This window comes from Pseudopodoces humilis, chromosome 20, assembly GCF_049639895.1.
Source record: "Pseudopodoces humilis isolate 2021_Gansu_Grassland_sample_001 chromosome 20, ASM4963989v1, whole genome shotgun sequence".
In the NCBI taxonomy this organism is placed as follows: Eukaryota; Metazoa; Chordata; class Aves; order Passeriformes; family Paridae; genus Pseudopodoces; species Pseudopodoces humilis.
Window position 1 is genome coordinate 10,556,720 of NC_142219.1, and position 22,568 is coordinate 10,579,287.

The 22,568-nt window shown below is 39.4% G+C and overlaps 1 protein-coding gene across 2 annotated transcripts in view; it reads right to left on the minus strand.

The window, feature by feature from the left end:
* The window catches only part of SPPL3 (signal peptide peptidase like 3), a 56,149-nt gene that overhangs the window by 13,584 nt on the left and 19,997 nt on the right, over positions 1-22,568 (minus strand). Inside the window, exons 2-4 of one of the 2 annotated variants that reach the window (XM_014253770.2) lie at positions 9,796-9,873; positions 4,108-4,202; positions 1,255-1,374 (exon numbers count right to left, since the gene is read on the minus strand). In XM_014253770.2, coding sequence (XP_014109245.1) covers positions 1,255-1,374; positions 4,108-4,202; positions 9,796-9,873 — 293 coding nt within the window. The remainder of the gene's footprint in view (positions 1-1,254; positions 1,375-4,107; positions 4,203-9,795; positions 9,874-22,568) is intronic. The other variant, XM_014253771.2, reaches the window with a different exon arrangement.

The following is a 22,568-nucleotide window of genomic DNA, read 5'->3' on the forward strand; positions in this document are numbered from 1 at the left end:
AAGCACAACCATACCATAAAACCAGGTTCAAGACTAAAGATACCCAAGAGCACTGACCCCCAGTCCCCTGAGACCTGCAACAAGCCCCAAGGGACACAGGATCCTCTAGTTACACACAGAAGTGTTACAAATAAAGTTACAAATCCCAAGATCATTTAAAAAATAAATGGACCAATAATCCCTACAAATTAAAATTCTTCTTTTGTCATAAATCTTTCCTTGTAATATCTTACATATTTGTGTGCATATATTTATTTCCCTGTTATCCATACAGTAGAATCTATCTGAAGTATTTTTTTAATAGGAAATAACATATGTGTCATAGGTCAAAGTTACAAAAGCAGAAGTCAACAGGCCTCTACAGGATGTAGCACTAGACAGGAGTCTCAAGACTGGAGATTTAGATTTCACCCATCTACATCAGCTCTGTTTAAGAGGCTGTCACAGCTCAGGAGTTAAACCATAAGGGCAGGGCCTGCAATGAAGTAGGAGAGGATGAGAGGTATTCAGGAGTTTAAAAATCTTCACAGACTCGGTATGTGGACTGAGTACAATTTTTAGAAGCTGCTGTGTATCTGGAGCAGTAGGAAGAATCTTGATACTCTCAACAGCATCTGGTCTCTTGAAGAATTGCAAAAAGATCAATAGGCCAAAAATTTCCAAAAAGAGATGCCCTGGCATTTAAAAGACAAAACATAAATGCTAAACAGGACTGGAGGATCTGCAATTTATTTGCAGGTAAGTTTCAATTTTGTTCTGAATTCAAGCAGTGCGAAGTACTAATATTCAAATGTTAGTGAGACCAGAAATAGAAAAACTGCATGAAAGCAAAACCAAAATTAAAGTAGGAAAGAAGTCTCTGGACAGGGTCCCAAAAGTTATTTCCCATGAAGTACTTGAATTATGAAATACCATGTACATTCTGAGCTCTTGAATTATGAAATACCATGTACATTCTGAGCACTAATTTATAAACAAGTGCACTTCATGCAAAACAACACATCTGGGCATGTTTAGACCTCTGGCAATTTATAGTTCAGTATGTTTAGCACATCTCTAAGTGGAAAATACTTCTCAAATAATACTTGTCACTTTATTTATAGCTACACAGACATGAAAATACAACTGTGAAACCCAATGACTCTTTTTCTTAATGTACTGTGACACGTACTACAATTCTTACCAACAATATTTAGTTATATCAGTACTTTCTGTTCTATTCCAAGCCTTACAAAGAGAAGAAAACTTAGTCACCTGCTGTGCATATTGTAAAGACAACCTGAACTGAGTCGAAGAAGAAGAACATAACTAGGAGAGACACGGACGCTCCGATGGGCAGGAACAGGGCCTGGGTGGAATCGATGGTTTGAATACCTGCAGGAGAGAGGGGACACTGAGCTCGTGTTTGGTGCCACACGGGGCCAGCAGGCCTGGCCAGCACAGGGCAGGGCTCTGACAGCACATCCCCTCTCAGAGTGCTGGCCCAGGCACAGCTGCCCGTGCAGGAACGCTCCAGCTGAGTGTGCACTGCAACAGCCAAGCTCTGCAGAACCCAGGAGCTGAAAGTTCAGTTTGATCTCGTGCCATAGACAGAACGAATGACAAGGTACAAAAATGAGCATTATTTAGGGATTAGAATCACTTTACACTGAGATACATAAATGTGAACAGAGCATATGTGAGGTTTACTTAATCTCTGAACACAAGAGCCTGAGCAGCGTTAGGCTGACCCAGCTCATGCAAGGAGTGCCACAGCTTCAAATTCCACTTGGGTGAAGGCCACCAAGCTCTTAAATTTCATCACAGGCTGCAATAATGAGATAATATCAAGCCAAACAATAAAGGACAGTTTTCAAAAAATACCCAAGACCTGTTTATGAAACCACCAAGTCAGTGAAGTGCACTTAATTGCCTTTTTGTTAAAAACCAACATGAATTCAGGCTCACATTTAATTGCTGGCAGTAATTTTAAACAGGGCAGAGATACTGAGTTATTTTATTCTTTAGTACTTCCTTCATCTCACCGGTGTAACTACTGGGGATGTTAACCATGAGACAGGACAACTTTTGCTGTATTTCTGACTTTTCAGAATTACCAGCAAAATTAGAAGCCCACCTAACCCCACAAATTCCAAGACTTAACCACTCTCTGTAGCTATATCTACATTTGATCTCTGGGGGGGAAAAAAGGCATATGCAGCAACCCAATTAAAAATACAAGACACACTTCTACGTGTAGAAAACTGAAGTAACAATAGGAAACATCTGAAGTAACCACTTGGTAAGTGACCAACAGAAAATAATACAAGACTAAGACCTAGAAGAGATGTAAAAGCAGCTTGACACCAACTGTGTTATCCCAAAACAATTAAACACTGCTCTATGAAGGGGGTTTTACCTATCCCAGGACTTGAAGGATAAGGTTGTGAGACGTATCCAGGCAAGTAAATATACACACAGATTGTGTTTCTGTATGAAAATGTGTCTTATTCTACTTTTTCCTATCAAGAGTGGCAAGTAACATCAGTAACAGGGTACCTGTACAACTCAATTACCAATGTATCTGATTATGTTTAAAAACATCAAACACACATGAAATACACTCAACTACAACTTAGTATTTGTTATAAATATTCAACTATTTTCATAAAAGAAAAGCTTAACAAAAAGCATGGAAGTCATGACTCTTGCACATGGTCATGCAATTTATTAGTTCATGTCATGATCTATTACTCTTAAACTTAAGTAGCACAATAAATTTTAAAAATAAAAAGCAGGACTCAGTCACTTGGGATTTCTACATTGCTGAGGTCTGGTCCATTAAGGTACAGTGCTATGTAGATAGTCCAGTGAAGACAGTGTGAAGACACAAAAATTCTAATCTGTGACTTATATCTGATCCCTCCTGCTCTGAGAAAGCACATTTATTCACATGCCCTTCAACTTCCCAGGGGAAAAACCGAACAAAACAAAAATCCAGAAATGACACACTACACACCACCTTGGCATCTGGGAATTAGTGCCTGCAGCATTAAATGTCAGAGTTCTTCATTTCATTTCTGATCATTTTGACAGCTAATCCCCTTAATGTGCTTATTCCCCAGCCCCAGACTGTCTTCTCTTCCTTCCCAGATGCCAAAAGCTTCAAATGCTCATTGCTGTATCACCAAACACAGTAACCTCTCTGCTCTGTGCTGCCAACAGAAGCAGTGCTCTGACAACTATTTAAATTGCAAGAGTCTACATTAGAAAAGACAAAACCAGCAAGAGACACATACAACTTATGTTATTTCATTTATCATTTTAAAGCTACACTTCTTGCTTTAAACAAAACAAGCTTAGCATTCAGGGTTTCGTGCACAGGCCTTCTCACTCCTGTCTTCTATACTCTGGGAAACTATTTCATTCTAGAGCCTTTTCTCAAAATAAGGGATTACCAATCACCTTAAGTTAAACTCAAGTATGAATCTGCAATCCTCTGTGCACACCGTGTTCTACTCAACTGATCGGTTCCATATTTTTACCTGCAAAGCTGTGCATGTCAGATGGCCAAGCTGCCTGGAACCTATTTATAGATTACAGAAGGGACAGTCACCATGCAGGAGCTGACATGTTAATCCCACTCTGAATAGACAGTGTGCAGACACATATTTGTTGTTGCCCAGAGCCATGTGAACTCTCTGCTTCAGTTTCTCTACTGATAAGGTGAGTCCTCCTTAGGTACTTGTGAGTGCACCCCCGATCTCTCCCTGCTTACAGACTGGCCAACACACCACAGCAATGAGCTCCAGGCAAAAAGGAATTAAAATCCCTTCTCCTAACTGTGGGGTGGCTTTATTAAAAGTAAAGCTGTTTCCATTTCCAGACAAACCTGACAAATTGTGCCACGTGCAATTTTTATGCCTCATGGAAATGTTATGTTGATGTTTTAAATTCAGCTTCCATGGGTGTGACCCTGGACAGCAGTGTCAGAGCACAGCGAGTGGGGAGTCCCAGACACAGCCTGGGATCAGGTGAATCTGCAATGCAGCAGCTCACACACACACACAGGTGAAACAGGAGGTGCAGCACTGAGGTGGAGCAAAAAGGGTAAGGAGTAAAGCTGACCCTTACTGTTATTGGTGCTGTTGCCATTAAAAGACCCAGCGGCGCTGCTGTTGTCTTTCTCTTTGTCTTGATTCTCAAAGTCCATGTTCAGAGACCTGCAGGGAACAAAGCAAATGTGACAGATGAGTTCCAAACTCCTGTTTAGGCTCATCAGCTGCAGTCTCATTGCCACTGCCACAGCAGCCTCCCCCTAGAAAAGCCCTGGAATGCTGGTTATTAGAAACACCACCAGACACAGTGGGAAATTAAAATAACTCAAGTGCTTAGTTCCAAATGAGGCCCCACATCCCAGATTCTGACAGTGACATTGGTCACCACAATGTCTACACTGGGGAGTGTGAAATATCTGTGCTAATGTTTGCTGTTACCTGATTTCTGGGAAGTGTAGAACACAATGGAAGCACAATGAATATTTCAATTCTCTTGTGAATTTGAACTCTTTCCAAGTTCTCAATTTTGTTCCTTTTCATTCAAATTTGACTATCAGGTTTCATTTTTAAGACAATAATATTTCCTTCCTCAAAATGTTGTTATGAGTGACCCGAACTAGCTTTTAAGTGTCTTAAATGTAAGTTCTTAGTTCACTGAAAAAAATTTCAGCAAAGCCTAGAAAATAACCAGATATACATTTTACATGCACAGAACAAATGACTAGAGGAAACTCTGAATAAATAGTACAAATTGATACACTTCTGTTAGTCCATAGGAGCTGACAACACTCCCCTGAGTACCCAGGTCAGCTGTTATTAATTCATCTTTTCATGCTGATATAAACACTTTTAAAAAGTTCCAATTTAGCACAGTATTCTACTCCTTTTGCCACAGTCCTTCACATTGATACAACTTCCAAATTATATTCTAACACATTTGACATAACTTTCTGAAAAGGGGGAATTTCACTTAAGGTCTGTTTTGACCAGCAATAATTTCTATTGTTAAATTTGATGTGCTTTTTACCAAAAATACCAGCAATCAAGTTTACCATGACGGTTTCTAATTCTGATGCATGTAAGGTATTCACAAGTTAGCTGCATATTGATTTATTCAAACAAGCTACAGAGAACCACCAGAAGCACTGTGCATCTCCCACTGTACGGCTCCTGTCTTAAGCCTACAGCAGCATCCAAGTATTTCAATAAATACTTCCAGGTCAACAGGCATTAAACTTCTTTTCAAGTTTAGCTTAGCTCAGTTACATAAAGCAAACAAATGCTATTCATTTATCAGACCAGTAATAAATACACCATGGTCTTCTAAACTATTCTAGAGGTGTCACAGATATTTTATTGCAGTGCATTGATCATCTCCTGCAGTGCACAGGTGAGCAAGTCTGTGCTGCAGTCCCAGAACCTGGAATTAGGCACAATCAGGTCTATAGGATCAAGACACACGTGGTGTATTAAAGACAGAGAGGTTGAGCAGCTTCACTCCATAAAACAAAGCCAAGAAAAAGGCTCTTCCAGCACAGAACTGGTTTGTTTTCTTTGCTTCTATTAAGCAAGTGCTCCCCAACAGTGTTATGAGATTAAAGCAGCTTTTTTGTGTCAGGCAAAACATGAGGAAGCTTCCACCTCAGACCCACAATGCTTCTACACAGATCAAGGATCATCAGCTAAAGAGTTATGGAAAATACACAGAGGCAATGGGGAACACCAAAATTCTAACACATTAATCTGTTGTTCTTAGCTTGTTCTTAAGATCTCTTTGCTCTGCCCTTTATTTGGAGTGCCTCCATCCTTCACTCACATTCCCTTTTTCCCCATTATGCATTGTAGCTTTATAATTTTCCTCTCAAGCTATAAAAATCTGGAAGGAGGCTGACAGCTCTCCAGGACTTGGTCCAAGACTCAGGCAAACAAGATAATTCTTTTCTCAGTGCAGCGTTTTGTTCCCCTCTGAATTAGCACAGTTTAGCAAGAACCTCACACCATCATTCTCCCAGTGGCATCAGGCAACTCATAACTTAAGGGATTGCTATCAGCAGAGAAAACTGGAAATAAAACCTATTAGATCTACTGCTCATAAACAACCTCAGCCCCTCTCTTTTCACTGCCATAGTGTCAGCAATTATTATTACCTATAAATATCCCTGCCTCCAAAGTAAGCATAAATTAGGAAATTACTTTCACTTAACAACACAGCTGCTCTTCCAAGCCAACCTCTGAATAATCTCCAACTGTTTTATGATTTAGCTCTTCCCTCTGCCACAAATTATCACTAACATATTAAAAAAAATTGAGACGCGATCACTGAAACACCTTCCAAGAAAGTTAAAAATCCTACTGTAAAACAAGATAAACTCAGAACTACTGGGCTATAGAGATATGGCAAGCTGGGAAACATTTTCTGTTTTGTTCAAGTTTCTCCTGGGATCCCAAAGGGAATGTTGAGTCAGCATCTCCCCTGGGGCACTGAACTGCTCCATTGTTTCTTCTGTGGGTCCTCAGAGCTGGTTGCATTTCCAGAGCAGGGTTTCAAAGCAAGGAGTCACCCTCCCACAGGGAGCCCCTCCGAGGGTTACGCTGAGGTCAAAGGAATGAGTAAAATGAGTAAGCTGCTGGCAGGGCACTGCCTGCAAACCTCAGATTCAACTGTGGATCACTGCAGAAATGCCTCCAGGAAACCCTGTAGGAGATATTCCTATCAAACAACAAAGACAACAGGAACGAAAGGATCTGTCTATAGATAGATGCAATTTATTGAGATGTTGTCTCTTGCTCTACCAGTGAGGACAGCCACCCATCAGAGAGCTCTGGGAGCATGGGAATGCCAGGCTGGAAAGGCAACCCTCAGCACACCATGTTCACAGGACACTCTGGGCTCACCACATGAGCTACTTTCTACTCACACCCACACTGTGGATACCCAAAGCCTGGAGACAAAAGGCCCCAGGGTCATCCCACACTTCTTGGTTTGGCTCAAAAGCAGGTATTTGAACAGGTAGATTCTAGGTTAAATCTGGCTTTACATAAGCTGAGAGCCCATGTCTGGGGATGTGATAGGATAGAAACAGATTTAGCTGTTACCTGCAAAGTAACCCAAACATTTAAGTCACAGAGAAGCATTTGGACAAGAATAGGTGGCTGTCTTGCCCTTGGAGACAACCTGTTTCAAGCTGAGCTCACGTCTTTAAAAATCCACAACTAACACATCTACTTGCATGCTCCAGTTTACAGCTCCTAATGGTTTAAAGGATTAGACTTGCCCCTTTGGCAGCCAATAATAAAAGCATGTCAAGTTCCAGGACTGAGAGCAGTCAGAATGTACATGAGAAACATTCAAAAGGGCTGGAAGCTAAAACTCCTGACCCGGCACAAATGCAAGCAGGAAATGCTCGTTCATGCACAGTCACAGAAGGGGAACTCAACTCTATCACTGCACTTTGTTCTGGTTCTGGGTTTTACTCACCATTTATTAGACATTCTTCTGAGTATGCTGGGGAGTTGGGATTTTCCCATTTGTTTTGGACAAATGCTACTTTTATTAATAAGGACAGTGGACCAAGACTTTCCTTTGTTCCCTGATGCCGCCTGCCTTAGATTAGATCCACCACACACGTAGATTTTATCCTAATAACTCACCCACCCAACTCTTTCTGATCCTATTACCGCACTTCTGTTTCAGACCCTTGCCATTAATACTACAATAACTCTACCTGCTTCTTTTCAGTTGAAAATCAGAAACCAAAGCCACCTTCTGCAACACAAAGGTTAAATAAGGAGTGCTATTTTTTTCCTTGCTTTACAACAGCTCTGCAGGAGATGAGCACTCAAATCCAGATGAACATACCACTGCTGACAGATGGGAATGAGCACCCTAAGCTGTAACTTTTACCTTTCCAGCACATCAGTCTTCTAAGAAAAATCATCAGCTTTGTCAGAAGTTTTCATTTTACTATTTTAAGAATTTCCAGATGAATATAATTTTGTAACTTACTACCACACTTCAATTTCTTAAATAACTTAATTGTATTTCACACCCCTTTGTTAACACCACTGCACAATTTTCCATAAGAAAACTGCTTTTGACCTCGTTCACTGATCAAAGAGAATCAGTTTGTCCAAGTCCCCAACACAACAGTGGGCTTCAGCTCAGAAACCTGCTGAAGAAACCACAGATAGGAAATTAATTAGGAAAGTAATTTTAAAACTCTGGGACCCCTCTTTGGTCTGTAACTCCCATGGTGGGTTACAGACCCAGGATACAGGCAAAGGCAAAAGACTACAACAGGACATTTCCTCCATGGATTTGTATCCATCACCATCCCACTACTCCATCCAGTGAGTCAGATTGTTCTGGAGTTCGCAGTCCTTGCTAGGTGAGTAGTTTTAAATGTGAACTATAGGACAAAATGCTAAGAGCATGTGTCGGTACCAACAGGAATAGGATGGCAAACATCAGGGAAAATTTTGAAGGACAAAGAGCTCCAAGAAAGACAAGCAATTTAAGTTCACACACTCCTGCTGTTTTATATTGCAGTAGGTTTTCATAATTGAGTTTTAATAAATGCTATGGCTTCTTGCAGCCAGATGCATAAGTCCTTTTTGAACAACTGCATAAATTCAAATAGTTAAAATTTAATTAGTCCCTCAACTATATGCTAATCTGACTCAAAACTTCAAGGAAAAACTAAACAAATACAATCTTTGATTACTTTTTTATTCTGATCACCTCTAGATTTTGTTTTCCTAAAGCCTTCTATTTTAACTTCACCAGCAGTGCTGTTACCTAACGCTCGCTAACAACAACAGACAGCTCTTGTACAAAAACTGGCTCTTTCACTATATGACTTTATTAACTTACAGTAGTGATATAAAACCTCTTAACATAAAACAGCTGCAGCTTACATCATATGGATGAGCACAGCCATCATCTATTTCAGGAATACTCACAGCAGTTCTGAGACTTTGCAGTGAGTATAAGGCCTTTTTATCAGAGCTGTGAAATGAAGCAATGTTCTTCAAGAAGCAGAAAGAAAAACGTGCTATATTTGAGAATAAAAAAATAATACTTCCATATTGTGATTATACTGTTTTAATATGTCAGTATGAGCCCCATTCCTTAGGTGCCACTACAGCAAAACAAACTGTATAATACAGCATGCAAGTCAAAAAGGATAACTGTGTTTACTCTAAACTACACTCAAGTCTCCCAAAATGAGGAAAATTTGATTTTTGAAGACTTAAACTCATCCTGCAGCAGTTCTCAGATGCTTTGCTGGAATCCAACACTGACAGTGTTTCCCACTTCTCTAGGAAGCTGTTACTGCCACTCGAGCAAACAGCAGTGGGACCTGGGGATCGCCGTTCTACGGGACAGGAGAGCATTCTCAATCTACCATCACTGGCTAATGTATAGAAAATTCTGCTGTTGAGAACATTACCTTCTATCTGTCTCAACAATCCTTTTCTACTCTCTAAAATAGGATTTTACTGAGCTGTCCTCAAGGACTGACTTTTAAGTTATATGTACTTGTACCATGACAAACAATGACATCTTTCAGAAATGCCAGCTCACTATTATTTCTTCCTTTTCCATTTCCTTCTCAGAAGCAAATAGTTTTTTTACGTTGGCTGTGTCTGACAAAGGTACAATGAAACAAAAAGCCATAAACTGTATTCAGTCACTTGCAATATTTTTACTTGAAAAATAAAAACTTTACAGAACCTTGAAAAAAAAATATCTTACCTGAAACTGCCGTAGACTATGAGGAGAATAGAAATCAGGAAGGTAGACACTTGACTGGAATCCACAAGGGAATATGCCCTGGAATTATGAAAAAGAAGGCAGGTTTGTCATTGTGAAATGTCCGTTTCTCCAGTGCTGTTTGTTAATTCTTTTTCATATTTTAACAGAAATAGAGAACTGGATGACAAATCACAGCAGCTGCCTCTGAAGTTCTTGTCTCATCTAGAACACAAAACCTGTAGCTTGTGAATTAACTTATTATATTCAAGGCTGCAGCATGAAAAACCTGTACAACCACCAAAGGACAATTCAAAAGCCTTGTGGTAATTTATTCTGAACTCACCAGATTCAGGGCTATTTTTCCCTCAAACTCATTAAAATTGCTTCAATTGTAGCTACTGCAAAACTCTGCAGGTAAAATCAGTAACCTGTTTTCCACAACACTTCTTACATCTTCAAAGTGGAAATATGGCAGTCAAGGCTCATTTAGTTGGGGAGGAAACCCCAAGAAACCAAAGCCCAAACCTCACAACAAGCAGCAACATGCATTTATTAAACCCCACACAATCACTTCCTTATTCCACCTTGCAGATCAGGCAGTGCAGGATTACTGATGGACATTTCAGCAGGAAGCTTAAACCCAGCTTTATCTGATTGATTTCCTAAGGTAACACTCTGTGTCTAAAGCATGGAAATATGAACATTAACACAGCACAGGCCTCCGTGCTGGAGGGGACACAGCAGGCAAGGAGAGGCTCTGGAAGTCACTCTGCAACTCCCAACAGGTCTTCCATAACTTGTGCTAAAGTAATGGAAAAGAACAAAAATAATACTTGACTTTAATTGCATTAGTCTTATCCTACAAAAGACCTAACTGAATATTTCTGAAACCAACCAAAATGCCTAATTTCAGCAAGGCTATGGATATGGAACAAAGATAATTGAATTACATTATTGTTCCAAATTAAGTATCACTAAGTAAATAAAAACTGAAGATTCGAGAGAGTTTAAGAAACACTCATCCCATTCCCAATTCAAAAGCAATTTAGAGATAATTACCAAACCACCAGACACACAATTTAAAATACTTTCTTTTAATATATAAACACAAATGTGAATCTTCTACTACAGAAATTCAGCATTAAACATCACTGACAGACTGCCTCTTTTAGATGAAATTATATACTTGTTGCAATAAGCTTTAAAGAAATTAGAAACTACTCTGGGTAATTACCATGAATAACTTCCACATATCTCCACAGTAAAAGTGAAAAACAGGCATCTTATTTGCTCATGATGTTGGCCAACACATAAAGACAATCTTAAGCTTTTAAGTATTGAATTTTCTTTGTATGTATGACCTTTAGTTACCATGCTGTGGAATGGAGGCCTAAAAGGCATCCATGAAGATCAATATAGTGAATTGCAAACTCATACAACATAATAACTCAGCACTTACAACCAGTGCCCATATAAATGTTCAGGTTATACACAATATAGTTCACTGCACATTATTTTCATGCCATGGTTAAAGCTAAACTCACACCAAAGGAAGCAGCCTGAGGACAACCACACTGTGTTTATGTCTTGTTTCTAACTCTGATTTCAGAGGGAAGCATTCCCTGATCCAGCCTTGCGCAAAGGGAAAGCTTTGCATTGTTTGGATTTGAGAATAAATAGTGGAACACGTCTATTAAAAGAATACTCAGAAACTCCACAGCTATGAGAAAAACAAATTTAATGGTATTTTAGAATGGATTAAACATGGCCAGGGTTACGCACTGAATTTTATTAACTTATGCTCATAAAATTTTATCTTCACAAGTCAGCAAATACTTTTGAGATGAACAATGTTTTCTGTATAATTCTTCATTCAGTGACAACGCTGGAGGCTATGATAATTAAAATGCCATTTCATCATAATTTTAAACATTAATCAAAACAACACTGAAAATGTTAAAAAGATTCATAAAACAGATAAAATAGAGATGATACATGGATCAGCCCTGTGCATAATTCATAAGTTTTGTATTAAAACTGAGAGTTTGGTTTGATGAAACTGGTTGATGGAAAACTCTGGTTTGATGAAAGAACCTAAAGAAATGCAAACCCATGTTAAACAATGATCTAACACATCCCAGCCCAGCTGACAGGCTGCAGTGGTGCTCAGGACAGCAACCTGCTGATTCTGTGCAAGGCAGAAATGAGAATTACAGCCCTTCCATTCCGCACAAGGAAAGTGCAACAGAATAATTAGAAACTCGTCACAGACCAGTGATATTTCCTGACCACTCCCCATAGAGATCCTGTAACAACCTAAAAGATCGGTGTTGCTACCAGGATAATGGTCTGGGGGAATTTTATATTCACTAATATTCCAGCAAACAGGGCCAGGGAGATACAGTCACACTTTCCTTCTTCCTGAGGCAGCTGGAAAAAGAACAAGGCAAAACACACTGAGTGTGACAGGCTCAACCAAGAGAGCAGCTTGGGCATGTCCAGATTCCATCCAAAGTTTCCAACACAAGTAACCCACGAGCAAACTTGAAGAATAATTTTACAATGCCAAAGTGAATCTCATTGTAATAAAACCTCACATATTTTAAACATTAAACTTCCCTACATTATTTAAGGTATTGCACAAGACCTGAAACCAGAACTGCTTCCTAAAATCCTAACCACTGACTGGATGCACAGCTGGTTAAGAGACTAAATATCCTTGATCCCAAATAAATACTTCCTAACACATTAATCTAGATTAGAGGTAATAAGCAAATGACTGTCACATGAAAGAATCAAAAAGTAAGATTACTGCCAAGTTTTTAATATTATTCAAAATGACAGTGTCTTGCAAACCAATTTGTAATTTTAACTGAGATTTAAATAACCTTCTACAAGTCCAACAGATTCCACATGTACATAATGGGATTCTCCTATAGGCATATTTCAAGTATGCAAGTTCATATATACTCTCACAGCCAAACAGCATCAGTACCAGGTTCTTCTCAAATGGCATCAGCCAAAACCAGAATCCACACCAATGACAGTTTTCAGAAACTGCAGTCACATTTAACCAGCCTTCCACTGAACATGTAAAAATTAAACCAGCTTGCTTCTAACATGGTATTTCTGTAAAACCGTTCAATCTTGGAACAAGTAATAGAAACTTATGCACAGAAAATACCTGAAACAAGCTTGTGAACAGTTGTACTTAGACTTACTGATTTTAGATGCAATTCTTGGTACTTACAACACAACAATCTACAAAGAAAATATTATTCTTCATCCTCAATCTGAAAACCAATACTGGATAAGGCCATGCTAAAGGCTGCTTTGAAGACTGACTTCAGTGCAGTTCACCTGTGTGTTACAAGAACAACTCCCAACTCATTTCCAAACTCTAGTATATGTGCAGGACGCTGCTCAAAATACAAAGACAACACTGGTTTTCCCAAGGAAGTACATTTTTCAGGATTCTTGCACTACCACACCTGAAACTCAACATCCATGTAAGGAAGCTGGTTGAAGAATTATTATTAATAAAGCTATCAGATTCTTACTTAGATAAGTAACAAGTAACTAATTATTATACCCTAGTACTTAATAAAACCAAGCACACTGGTGCCTTAAGACCAGTTTCTCAGTCAGCTCCTGAGAGGTGACTTAACCATCATTTCCTCTTCAACCTGAGATCTCACTCTGCCCCAGCATCTTTACATGGCTGAGATCAATTCTCATAAATTCTCTGCCATTAGGCATCTATTTCTGGCAGCTCCATGGGCAAGTGCTCACAACACAGAGCCTGCTAAGGCATGCCAAGCCAGAGACACAGCGAGCACTGTTCCATAACATATTCTGTGTGTCCGCCCCACAGCCTCACAGTGAGAGCATTGTCCCTACAACAATCCCAGCAGCGAGCTCTCCAGCCTGGCACAGACTGCTCCATAGACCTTCACCTAGAGAACAATTCCAGGGATGCCCAGCCGCTGTGACACACCACACTCCCAACAGTAACCATGCAGAATACACCACACCACTTTGAGCTGGCATTCCAAGCAGCACTCTCCCCTCTTCTGGGAAAAAATGAATAACTTCTGTATTCCCAAGGGAACAGAGACCCACTTCATCCCCAGCTAGGGAAGATGGTAACCAGCTAATGAAAGCTGCCACAACAACAGTAATGGCACTACACTGGAGACGCTTGCAAGCTCTTTTCTCTGAATCAGCAGCTGCAGGTCAAGCTCCTTTCTCCTGTCCCTCCAGGTCCAAGGTCTATATACCTAATGAAGATAACACCTATCTTTGTGGACATTCACCCTACAAGGTCTCTGCCATCTGCCTACTGTTTTCCTATTACGTACCTTTTGAGTTTTTTTTCTTTTGCATTTCCACTCAAGAAAATCACCCAGTCAATATAAGCACTGGTTTTTGTGTTTCAGTTCTTCCTTATCACCACAAGATATGCAAGATATGACTGGATAACAGTCCTTCCAAACCTGCAGAAGGAACCCTTAGGCAAAGTCTGGTGATTCTTTTTGCCCTCAATAAGAAACTGGAACTCACTTTGTTCAGTGAAGACCCAAACTAGGAACTGAAGGTGTCTCCAGATGACACTGCAGAGCATTGCCCTCTACACAGCCTGTCATGGGCAATCTGAAATGATCACAAGCCAACACAGCCATTACAAAAGCAACTTCTCACCTTCTCCAATCACCTGCTCTTCTTCATCTCATCTCTGCATAACCATCTGCAAAGCCACACATAACCAGACTGAGGAACCTGCCTGCCTGGATAATAATGAAGAACAAATGGGAAAGTTTCTCAAGTGATTCAGACTGCTGATCTGGCCCATCTCTGGATATAAAATTAAAGAGAAAAGACTTTTCAGTAGCAGCATTAGCTTAAGTATCCCAAAATTATTGCTCAAGATATCAGGGAAGTTTTATGTATTTGGAATAAAACCCCCTTTTTGTTTGCACAAGATACCTACTAAATTCATGATCATAAACACTCAGCCCATCGATGTTTCAGTAGCAAATATCACTCCCGACTTCCAGGTACAAGGGAAATTATTATGAAGAATTCTGCCAAGGGGGGAATGAGAAGCCCGTGCCCTGAAGTTTCCATAGCAATGCACGCTGAAGGCCTTGGCCATGCATCATTCTCATACAAAAGCTGCTGTAGCAGCAGCAAGACAAACCTTCTCTGCATATTTACTGTACCTATACAAGAATGCAAACAACTGAGCAACAAATAAATCACAATGACTTGGAAAGTGCAGCAGATGAACTAAGTTCACTAAAGCTCACATGAAGAGAGATTGCATTTCATCACATATTTTTCTTTATCAGTGATCAAAACATCCAAGAGTTCACAAGATTAAGGAAAACAAGACTGTAAAAGGATGGTGAGCATACTAGATAGGCTTGAGTACAGATGGATTAAAATAGAAGAGCTTTTGCTGTGTTTAATGGGACCAAATCTACAACTTGGAGACATCACAGAATTGCAAATTCACACTGGGAATGCAAGGAGATAATTTAATTCACTGATCTTTGGGGAGAGACAGTCATGACAGGTGTTTACCTCATCATTTGTTTAAAATATAACTAGTGAAATTAAGGGACTTTCTTGACATGTAATGTAAGTCTCTCTGACTACAATTTTAGTCCACAAGTTTTCTTCTATACAAAAGTCCTTTTCAAAACTCAGAGAGCTTTTCGTACTGGTCACATCTGGGGTAAAATGGATCTATATATGAATCCACTCACATATTTCAGTTTCTGAAAGATGTGGCTGCTTGAGAAGTGACCACACAAAACTTCAAATATTCTTCAGCCCACGTTAAACCATGACTATTTACCCAATCAATATGGTCCTCTTCACCTGCATTTCAAATACCATCCTTATAATCAAATGTCCACTGTCTCCTCACAAGGTAAGACGTTTAGCCAGTGACAATAAGCCATGCCCAACAAAACATGCATCCCAATTCTCTTCAAAGAAAATTCCTCACAGGTAGGTACCAGCATCAGCAGTGACAATAGAGCACCTTCCTCTCCCTCTCCCTCCCTGCTCTGCACTCAGCATTCATTCTCAGAACTTGCTGAGGGTACACATTCACTGTGAGGGTCCCATCTCAGCTGATGGGAACTGTTCCAAAGGGAAACAGAAAAAAACCCCAACAAAACACCAAAAAAGCCACCAAACCAAATCAAATCAATCAACTTCTGCTGGAAATCTAGTGTTCAGTGTCAAAATTAAGGATGAAGAAAGTTTCCACTATCTTCCCTCCAAGCGTTTTGTGTATTTCAAAGCTTTTTTAGTGTGTTTATTCCATCAGTGACTGTCTTAGCAACAGAAAAAGAGAAAGTCAAGAAATACCAGTTGGTAAACTCAAGGCAAGTTGAAGAGTATTTTTGCACTTCCTCTGCCCCACACCAGGTTTTTAGAACTATTAACTCCACATAGAAAACAACATTCACCTTCACACTGCTGCACTGACCCAATGCCTGTGGCTTTTTTTAGATCATGTAAGAATGTGCCGGTCATGAGGAAAACATTTTCCTGAATCTACCTGCTTTGTAAACATTTAAAACATTCTACTATTTTATTCCTTAAAAAGAATGTGTGGTAACTCAGTGATTAGGGCAATTTATTGCTAAGAGCAATTCACTTCTGATGCTCCAGTACCTGGCATTTGTGAGTTGCCACTGTAGAGTTATTTATTAAGAACAAAAATTAAACTCAAGGACTCCAGAGCACAGTCCAGCACATGAAAGAAGAGCACTGCCATGGACGTGAAGATCAATTACAGTTAATTGCACAAATGCTCATTTTGGCTGGGGGGTGGACTCACTCCATAGGTAAAACCAATACTACTTTTTTCCTCTACTGGATTCCAGGTCAAGGGTATGACTAAAAAGCCTCTTTCAGCTGCCTTACATGTGTAAGATATATACATATTTAAGAGCCTCCATTAGGCTTGCTGCCAAACCAAAGTTAAATCTGAGTGTCACAGTTAAAGGTATAATTTTAAGTGTGAAGTCATTGCACCCACAGCTGTAAACATATCTCAACACTATTCCATTCTTTAGTGTGATTCATAGGAAAAGCAAGCAAATTGCTATGGCTTCACTCACGTTAAAGGAATAGCTTGTTTTCTAAAGTAAGTTTACAATTTCATCTCATTGTCATGTGCAGATAAGGAATGCTAAGTATGAGTAATTCATGGAAACATGGCTTATGTCAGAAAATAAACTTAAGACAAGTCTAAAGTGAAACAAAACAAAAGAAGTAAAAAGAGAAAAAGAGTAATATGAAATGTCCCACTAAAACCAGACTTTCATACACAGACTCTAGGGCTCAGGCAGGCATTTCAAACTGTAACCAGAGAACAACTCTGCTGTTTACCAGGCAGAGGTCCCAGAACAATATTTTCACACTATTAAATACCATGCATATATATATATATTTTTTTTTTCTACCCATACAATTTAAAATCCCAATTACCTCTATCCTTTCCAGAAAGCTGTTTTCCTAAATTATCTCTGCAAAACCAAATTCTAAGCTCCCAACTAAATTGCTAAGAGCAAGCACTCCTCTGAGCTCACTTTGAGAGGAAATTGAAGAATCCAGTAAAGCTTCGGGAGACACAGTCTTGAAAAAAAAATATTTTCTGTTAAAAACATTCTGCAAGCTACTCCTCTGGTTCACCCGACTGTTTGCCAACAGAACAAAGAATTACATGTTTCACAGTGCTTAGGAATTACAGCTTCTGGAAGATTTCCAGATTTCACATTCAGCTTGCGAGGACTCGTTTCCTCGCAGGAACGGGAGAACAACTTCCAGTCCCTGCATGGAAGCGTAACAATACTTTACTCATTCAAAGGAGCATTATTCCAGGGTAGGAATACACAGGATAGTGCCCACGTACCTCAAAAGTATTTTCAGCTCCTGACGTCCCCAGAGCTCCAGTGGAACCATAGTAAACAGGATATTTGGGAGCAAAATTTGCAATCAGCAGTTAATGGAGAAAAATTAACCATTACAGCTTCAAGTAAGTTCTACCGGACACACACATCTGAGTATGAAGTAACCAGAAGCAAAATAAATATCAAAAACCATATTGATTCTCTTTGATGTTGTTGTCACAGAAAACACTGCCTTTTTTTATTTCACACTGGAATGGGAGTCTGGATATATAATTTTTACCTCTTAGGTAAACACACACACACAAAATATACTTTTTTGACGTTGCTTATGTTATGGAGGAGGGTTGGTTGGTTGATTTTGATTGATTGAAAGTTTTGCTCTAAACATGACAAATGAAAAAAGATCTGGGAACCTTCCTTCCTTTATTTCTTTCTCAAAATAAGGAAAAACAAGGAGTTGTGAAAAGCAGGGCATGCTTTTGCTGCCCTACATGTGCCCACCAGCCAAGGAATCCTCTCCAAGAGCAAGATTTTGAAATTGTATCACCAGGTTTTTTGAAAATGTGAAAAGAACATCTATACAATGATGTCTGCAATAGAGGACTTCCACTGAAGAAGGAGTATCATTTCAATGAGCTAAACTGAACAAGAATATGTGGAAAAACACATTTGATATCAAGATACAGAGCTTGTTAGGAGCAAATGTTTTACTTGATTTTGTATTTTAATTGTGTCATGTTTAATTGAGCTGCATCATATCAAGCAACTTCTTCTAGAACACTGGCATCCTACTACAGACCAGCCCCAGCAAACTGCTGAGCCAAGGCACAGCCCTAACTCTATTTCCTAAAACTACTGTTACTTTCACCCCTTCTTGACAATTAAATCTGAAGGACTCCAGCCTAAGAAAGGATTTGCCTGTATTGGTTTGAAAATCGAAAGCTTGAAGCAAGAAAAGCCTAACAGGCTCCACTGCAAATTGTATTAAGTTCAGTTTGCTCATCTCTGACTTCAGTGGCATTAAGAGTTTTGCCAGAAAAACTTGCTTTTTTTAGATACTTGCCACTTCAATTAGCTTGGGTTTTGATACTAAAACTTATTCATGGTCAGGAGAAGAAGAAAGAACTGTAAAAATCATCGCAGTCCTGTTTTTGTGGATGCAGTTTTCATCCAGGCCAGCAGCTGAACAATCTGCAGGTTGTGAGGCAAAGAGGAAAGGAGTCAAGATGTGGCCATGGATAAGGTGGGACTAAAATCCTTTTGGGAACAGCTTACAGTAGGATCTCACTAAGCACATGGTAATACACACACATGAAATCCTTCCTGTAACCAACCTTCCATGTGGGAGTAAGCACTGCTTTAATTAATTTTCAAAACAAGTACTGTATTTGCTGCAATCTATGATAACACTTTATAACATTTGTGCTATTTCAGTCTTTCCAGATTTGTTTTTCACTATTAAACTGCACTCAACTTTGCTCCAGCAGCACAGCCCCACCACACTACAACACCTCGAGGCACTGGCCATTCACTAACAAAAAACCACCAACAAACGGGGTATTCAATGAGGTGCAAGAAGTAGCCATACTGCATTTGCAAGAGCCAAACTATCAGTTTGTTTAAAAGATGTTTGAGGATGAGAAAAAAATATAAAACCCATTTGCTGAACTAATTAAAGAAACTGTATTGTCTTTAACTGTCTTCACAGTTTTTTGCTTTACAAAAGACTTCAGTTTACTGCAGAGGATAGATTCAAATTTTGCTGCAGTACCACAAAAACTGCCAAACAAAAGTATGAATACAATGTTTTTGTGGAAGAATTAAAATCAGCAAATATCAGAATAAGATATATGTAACTATGGCAATACACATAAATATATCTATGAGACATCTGACAAAGCAAGAGAGTCAAAGCTTAGCCACAAGAAAGAACTGACCACACAGGAAGACTTTCCTCACCTAGAAAACTCTTTCCACCTCCCACAAATAATCAAGAGGAGGACTGGAAGGAGGGAGAAGAGAGGAGGTCAAATCAAGATCTGTTACACATAATCCTCTCTTGCCAGAGCCACAAGTATATTTATGTAAATTTTCAGATTCCAACAGACCAGTGAACTCCACGAAGGTCAGTCCAATATTTAGCCTACCCCAAAGACTTGCTGAAACTGCTCTTCTATCTAAATTACTACTTTCAACTTATGAATTTCAAAAAATAGCCCTTTTTACATCAGGGAAAGAGGCAAATCAAGGGTTGGTTACTGTAATTTAAGTCTACAAAGTACCACTGTGTAAGCTATCTACAGATGTATGCTAGACAGCCTCATCATGATCCAAATAACATCGTGTTTCAGAAAGGGCCATATGGAAATGTCAGTTATCCTTGGCACAGCAAAGTCTTCTGCAATTTTGATGTCTAAGACCTCTTCGGGTTATAAAGGTACCAATTTATATCCCAGTCATATATGGGATATAAATCCTAAAAAACTCCAAACCTGGAGTTTTCAGTCACTTGGTGATACAGCTCTGCATTACACAGAAGGCTGCTGTGTTTGGTTTCATTTTATGGCACTTATTCTAATTACAGGAAAAAAGTAAAAACTTCCCCAGAATCTTCACCCTAGGCTCCCATCTATATTTTGATCTCTGTAAGTCCTTTTATACTTAACAGAGAACTTCATTAGAATTACTATAGTGACATAAAACAGAAGGAAGCTCCCTACTTCCAGATTACAGTAAAACACATTTCCCTTGAAGAACGAGAGTTCCAGCCTCTCCCACACAAGAATCCCCCAGTCCTTGACAAAGCCTCATCCAAGCGACACAGGAGATGTCAGTGACCAGCAGCTGCTGCTGCCAGCCCCAGCTCAGCCCAGCTCAGCTCAGCCAGCCAGGCTCAGAGGGTGCTGCCCGCACAGACCCGCTGGGGCAGGATTAGAAGCACCACAGAGCCAGCACCGACAGGGAATTGCTCTCATGACTCAATGCTGTAAATGCAGCTGCCACACCACAAGTTCTACATTCAGCCAACAGATCGCAGAGGACTCTACACTGTAAGCTGATAAAACATGGGAGTTTCTGTATTTGGAGTTAAATATTTGTCACAGTCCTCAGTGCTGCTCCATCTGGACCTGGAAGACAGTGGTGAGCAAATATCCCATCTCTGCCCCACAATTAAGAGTCATATTTATTTTGCAAGTTATTGCCAAACAATTCATGTACCACCTCTGACAGTGTGCTCTGTAACACTGTCTACACACACAATAAATTATGTTTTCACTAAAGGAAAAATAAACAAACAGAAGCAAATCCAACTTTCTCAAACAAAGAGCATCCAAACAAGCTCATAAAATTTGGTATAGCCTTACTTTTGAATATTTTCAAACTGTGACACTCAGATTTTAACTTTTTCTAAATTTAGAAAAGTGGCATAGGAAGACTTCAGCTCTACACTTGTTCCTGTCAAGAACTACAAGAAGCCACTTGGGTCTGTAATAGACCCAAAGCTCTACAAGAGTATCAGGTTATTTTGCAGACACAGGCTCAGAAGTCAAACTAAGTTGAACCAGTATATTTTCCAAACATACAAATATGATGAAAAGGCACAAAAGGTAGAAAGCAGAAAGTATTATCACTATTATTCCTGATAATACAAAAAAAAAGTGCTGGTGGGGCAAAAATGAGCTTCAAGTAGGTCAAGGAACCACCAGCAATGAATCCAGAAAACGTAAGGTACGTTTCCTTTCTTCCTTGAAGCAGAGGCACTGACTGAAACACCCCTACTGCTTTGCTATCTAAGTGAGAAGCAAGGAATTAAAAAGAAAAAACAACAAAACAACAACAAAAGCAAAAAAACCAAACCTTCCATGGAGCTAGAACGAAAAGGTTGAAGTAAAATCTCACACCCGTAATATTTTGTAGTTCCAATACTTTGTTTTTTAAGAATAATGCATTGCTACTCCCAAAACCAGAAACAGAATTCTAAAATAAAAAAATAATTTAAAAAAAAATTGCTTTTTGAAAAGCAAATGCAAGGAAACCTCTTTAAAAAAACTAAACTCCTTTAAACAGGAAATAAATTAGGATCTACATTACCAATATGTCAAAGAGCAGCTTTTCACTGCTGAATGGATCCCACCCAGAGAGAATGCACAAAGGCGTATTTGAACACACCATGATTCCCATGCTTAGTTCAGTTACAACTGAGGCAGTAAAAGGGGAAATTAAGTTTAAAACTGGGAATTTCCTCCTGTTCTGATGCAACTCACACCTACAAGCACAGGACACACTCTACAAAGTCTCTTAATCAATGGGAAGAAATTACTATTTTACTTAGCACAGAAGGACAACACAAACAAGCAAATGCGTGTTTATTAGAGGAAGAAAATTTCTGAGCATAAAGCACCAAATGAGACACTACACACAAATACAGCCAGCCAATGCAAGGTATCTGTGCCAAAGGCTGGGTGACTCAGGGTATCATGAAGCAGGAAACAGAACTTCAGCTTCAATTGTTAGCATGGCACTAAATGCACATAAACAGACTCTAATGCAATTAACTTGTTAAAACTGCATATGATTTACTACAGAAGTCAATTAGGGTTTTACATTATGAGCATTATGATTTCATCATACTAGTGAGTTTACTAATGCCAATAATTTGGATAGATGCCTTTTTTTCCTGAGGTGTTCTCTTAATTTTCATTTTTTTTGAGTTGTGTGGTGTAAGAGCACACCATCCATCCAGCAGAGAAGGGAGAGAGGACTGCTGAGGGGGAAAGCAGGCTCAGGTATGAATTGAGTTTCAGTGTGAGCAGAATTATTAGCCTGTCACTGGGATGA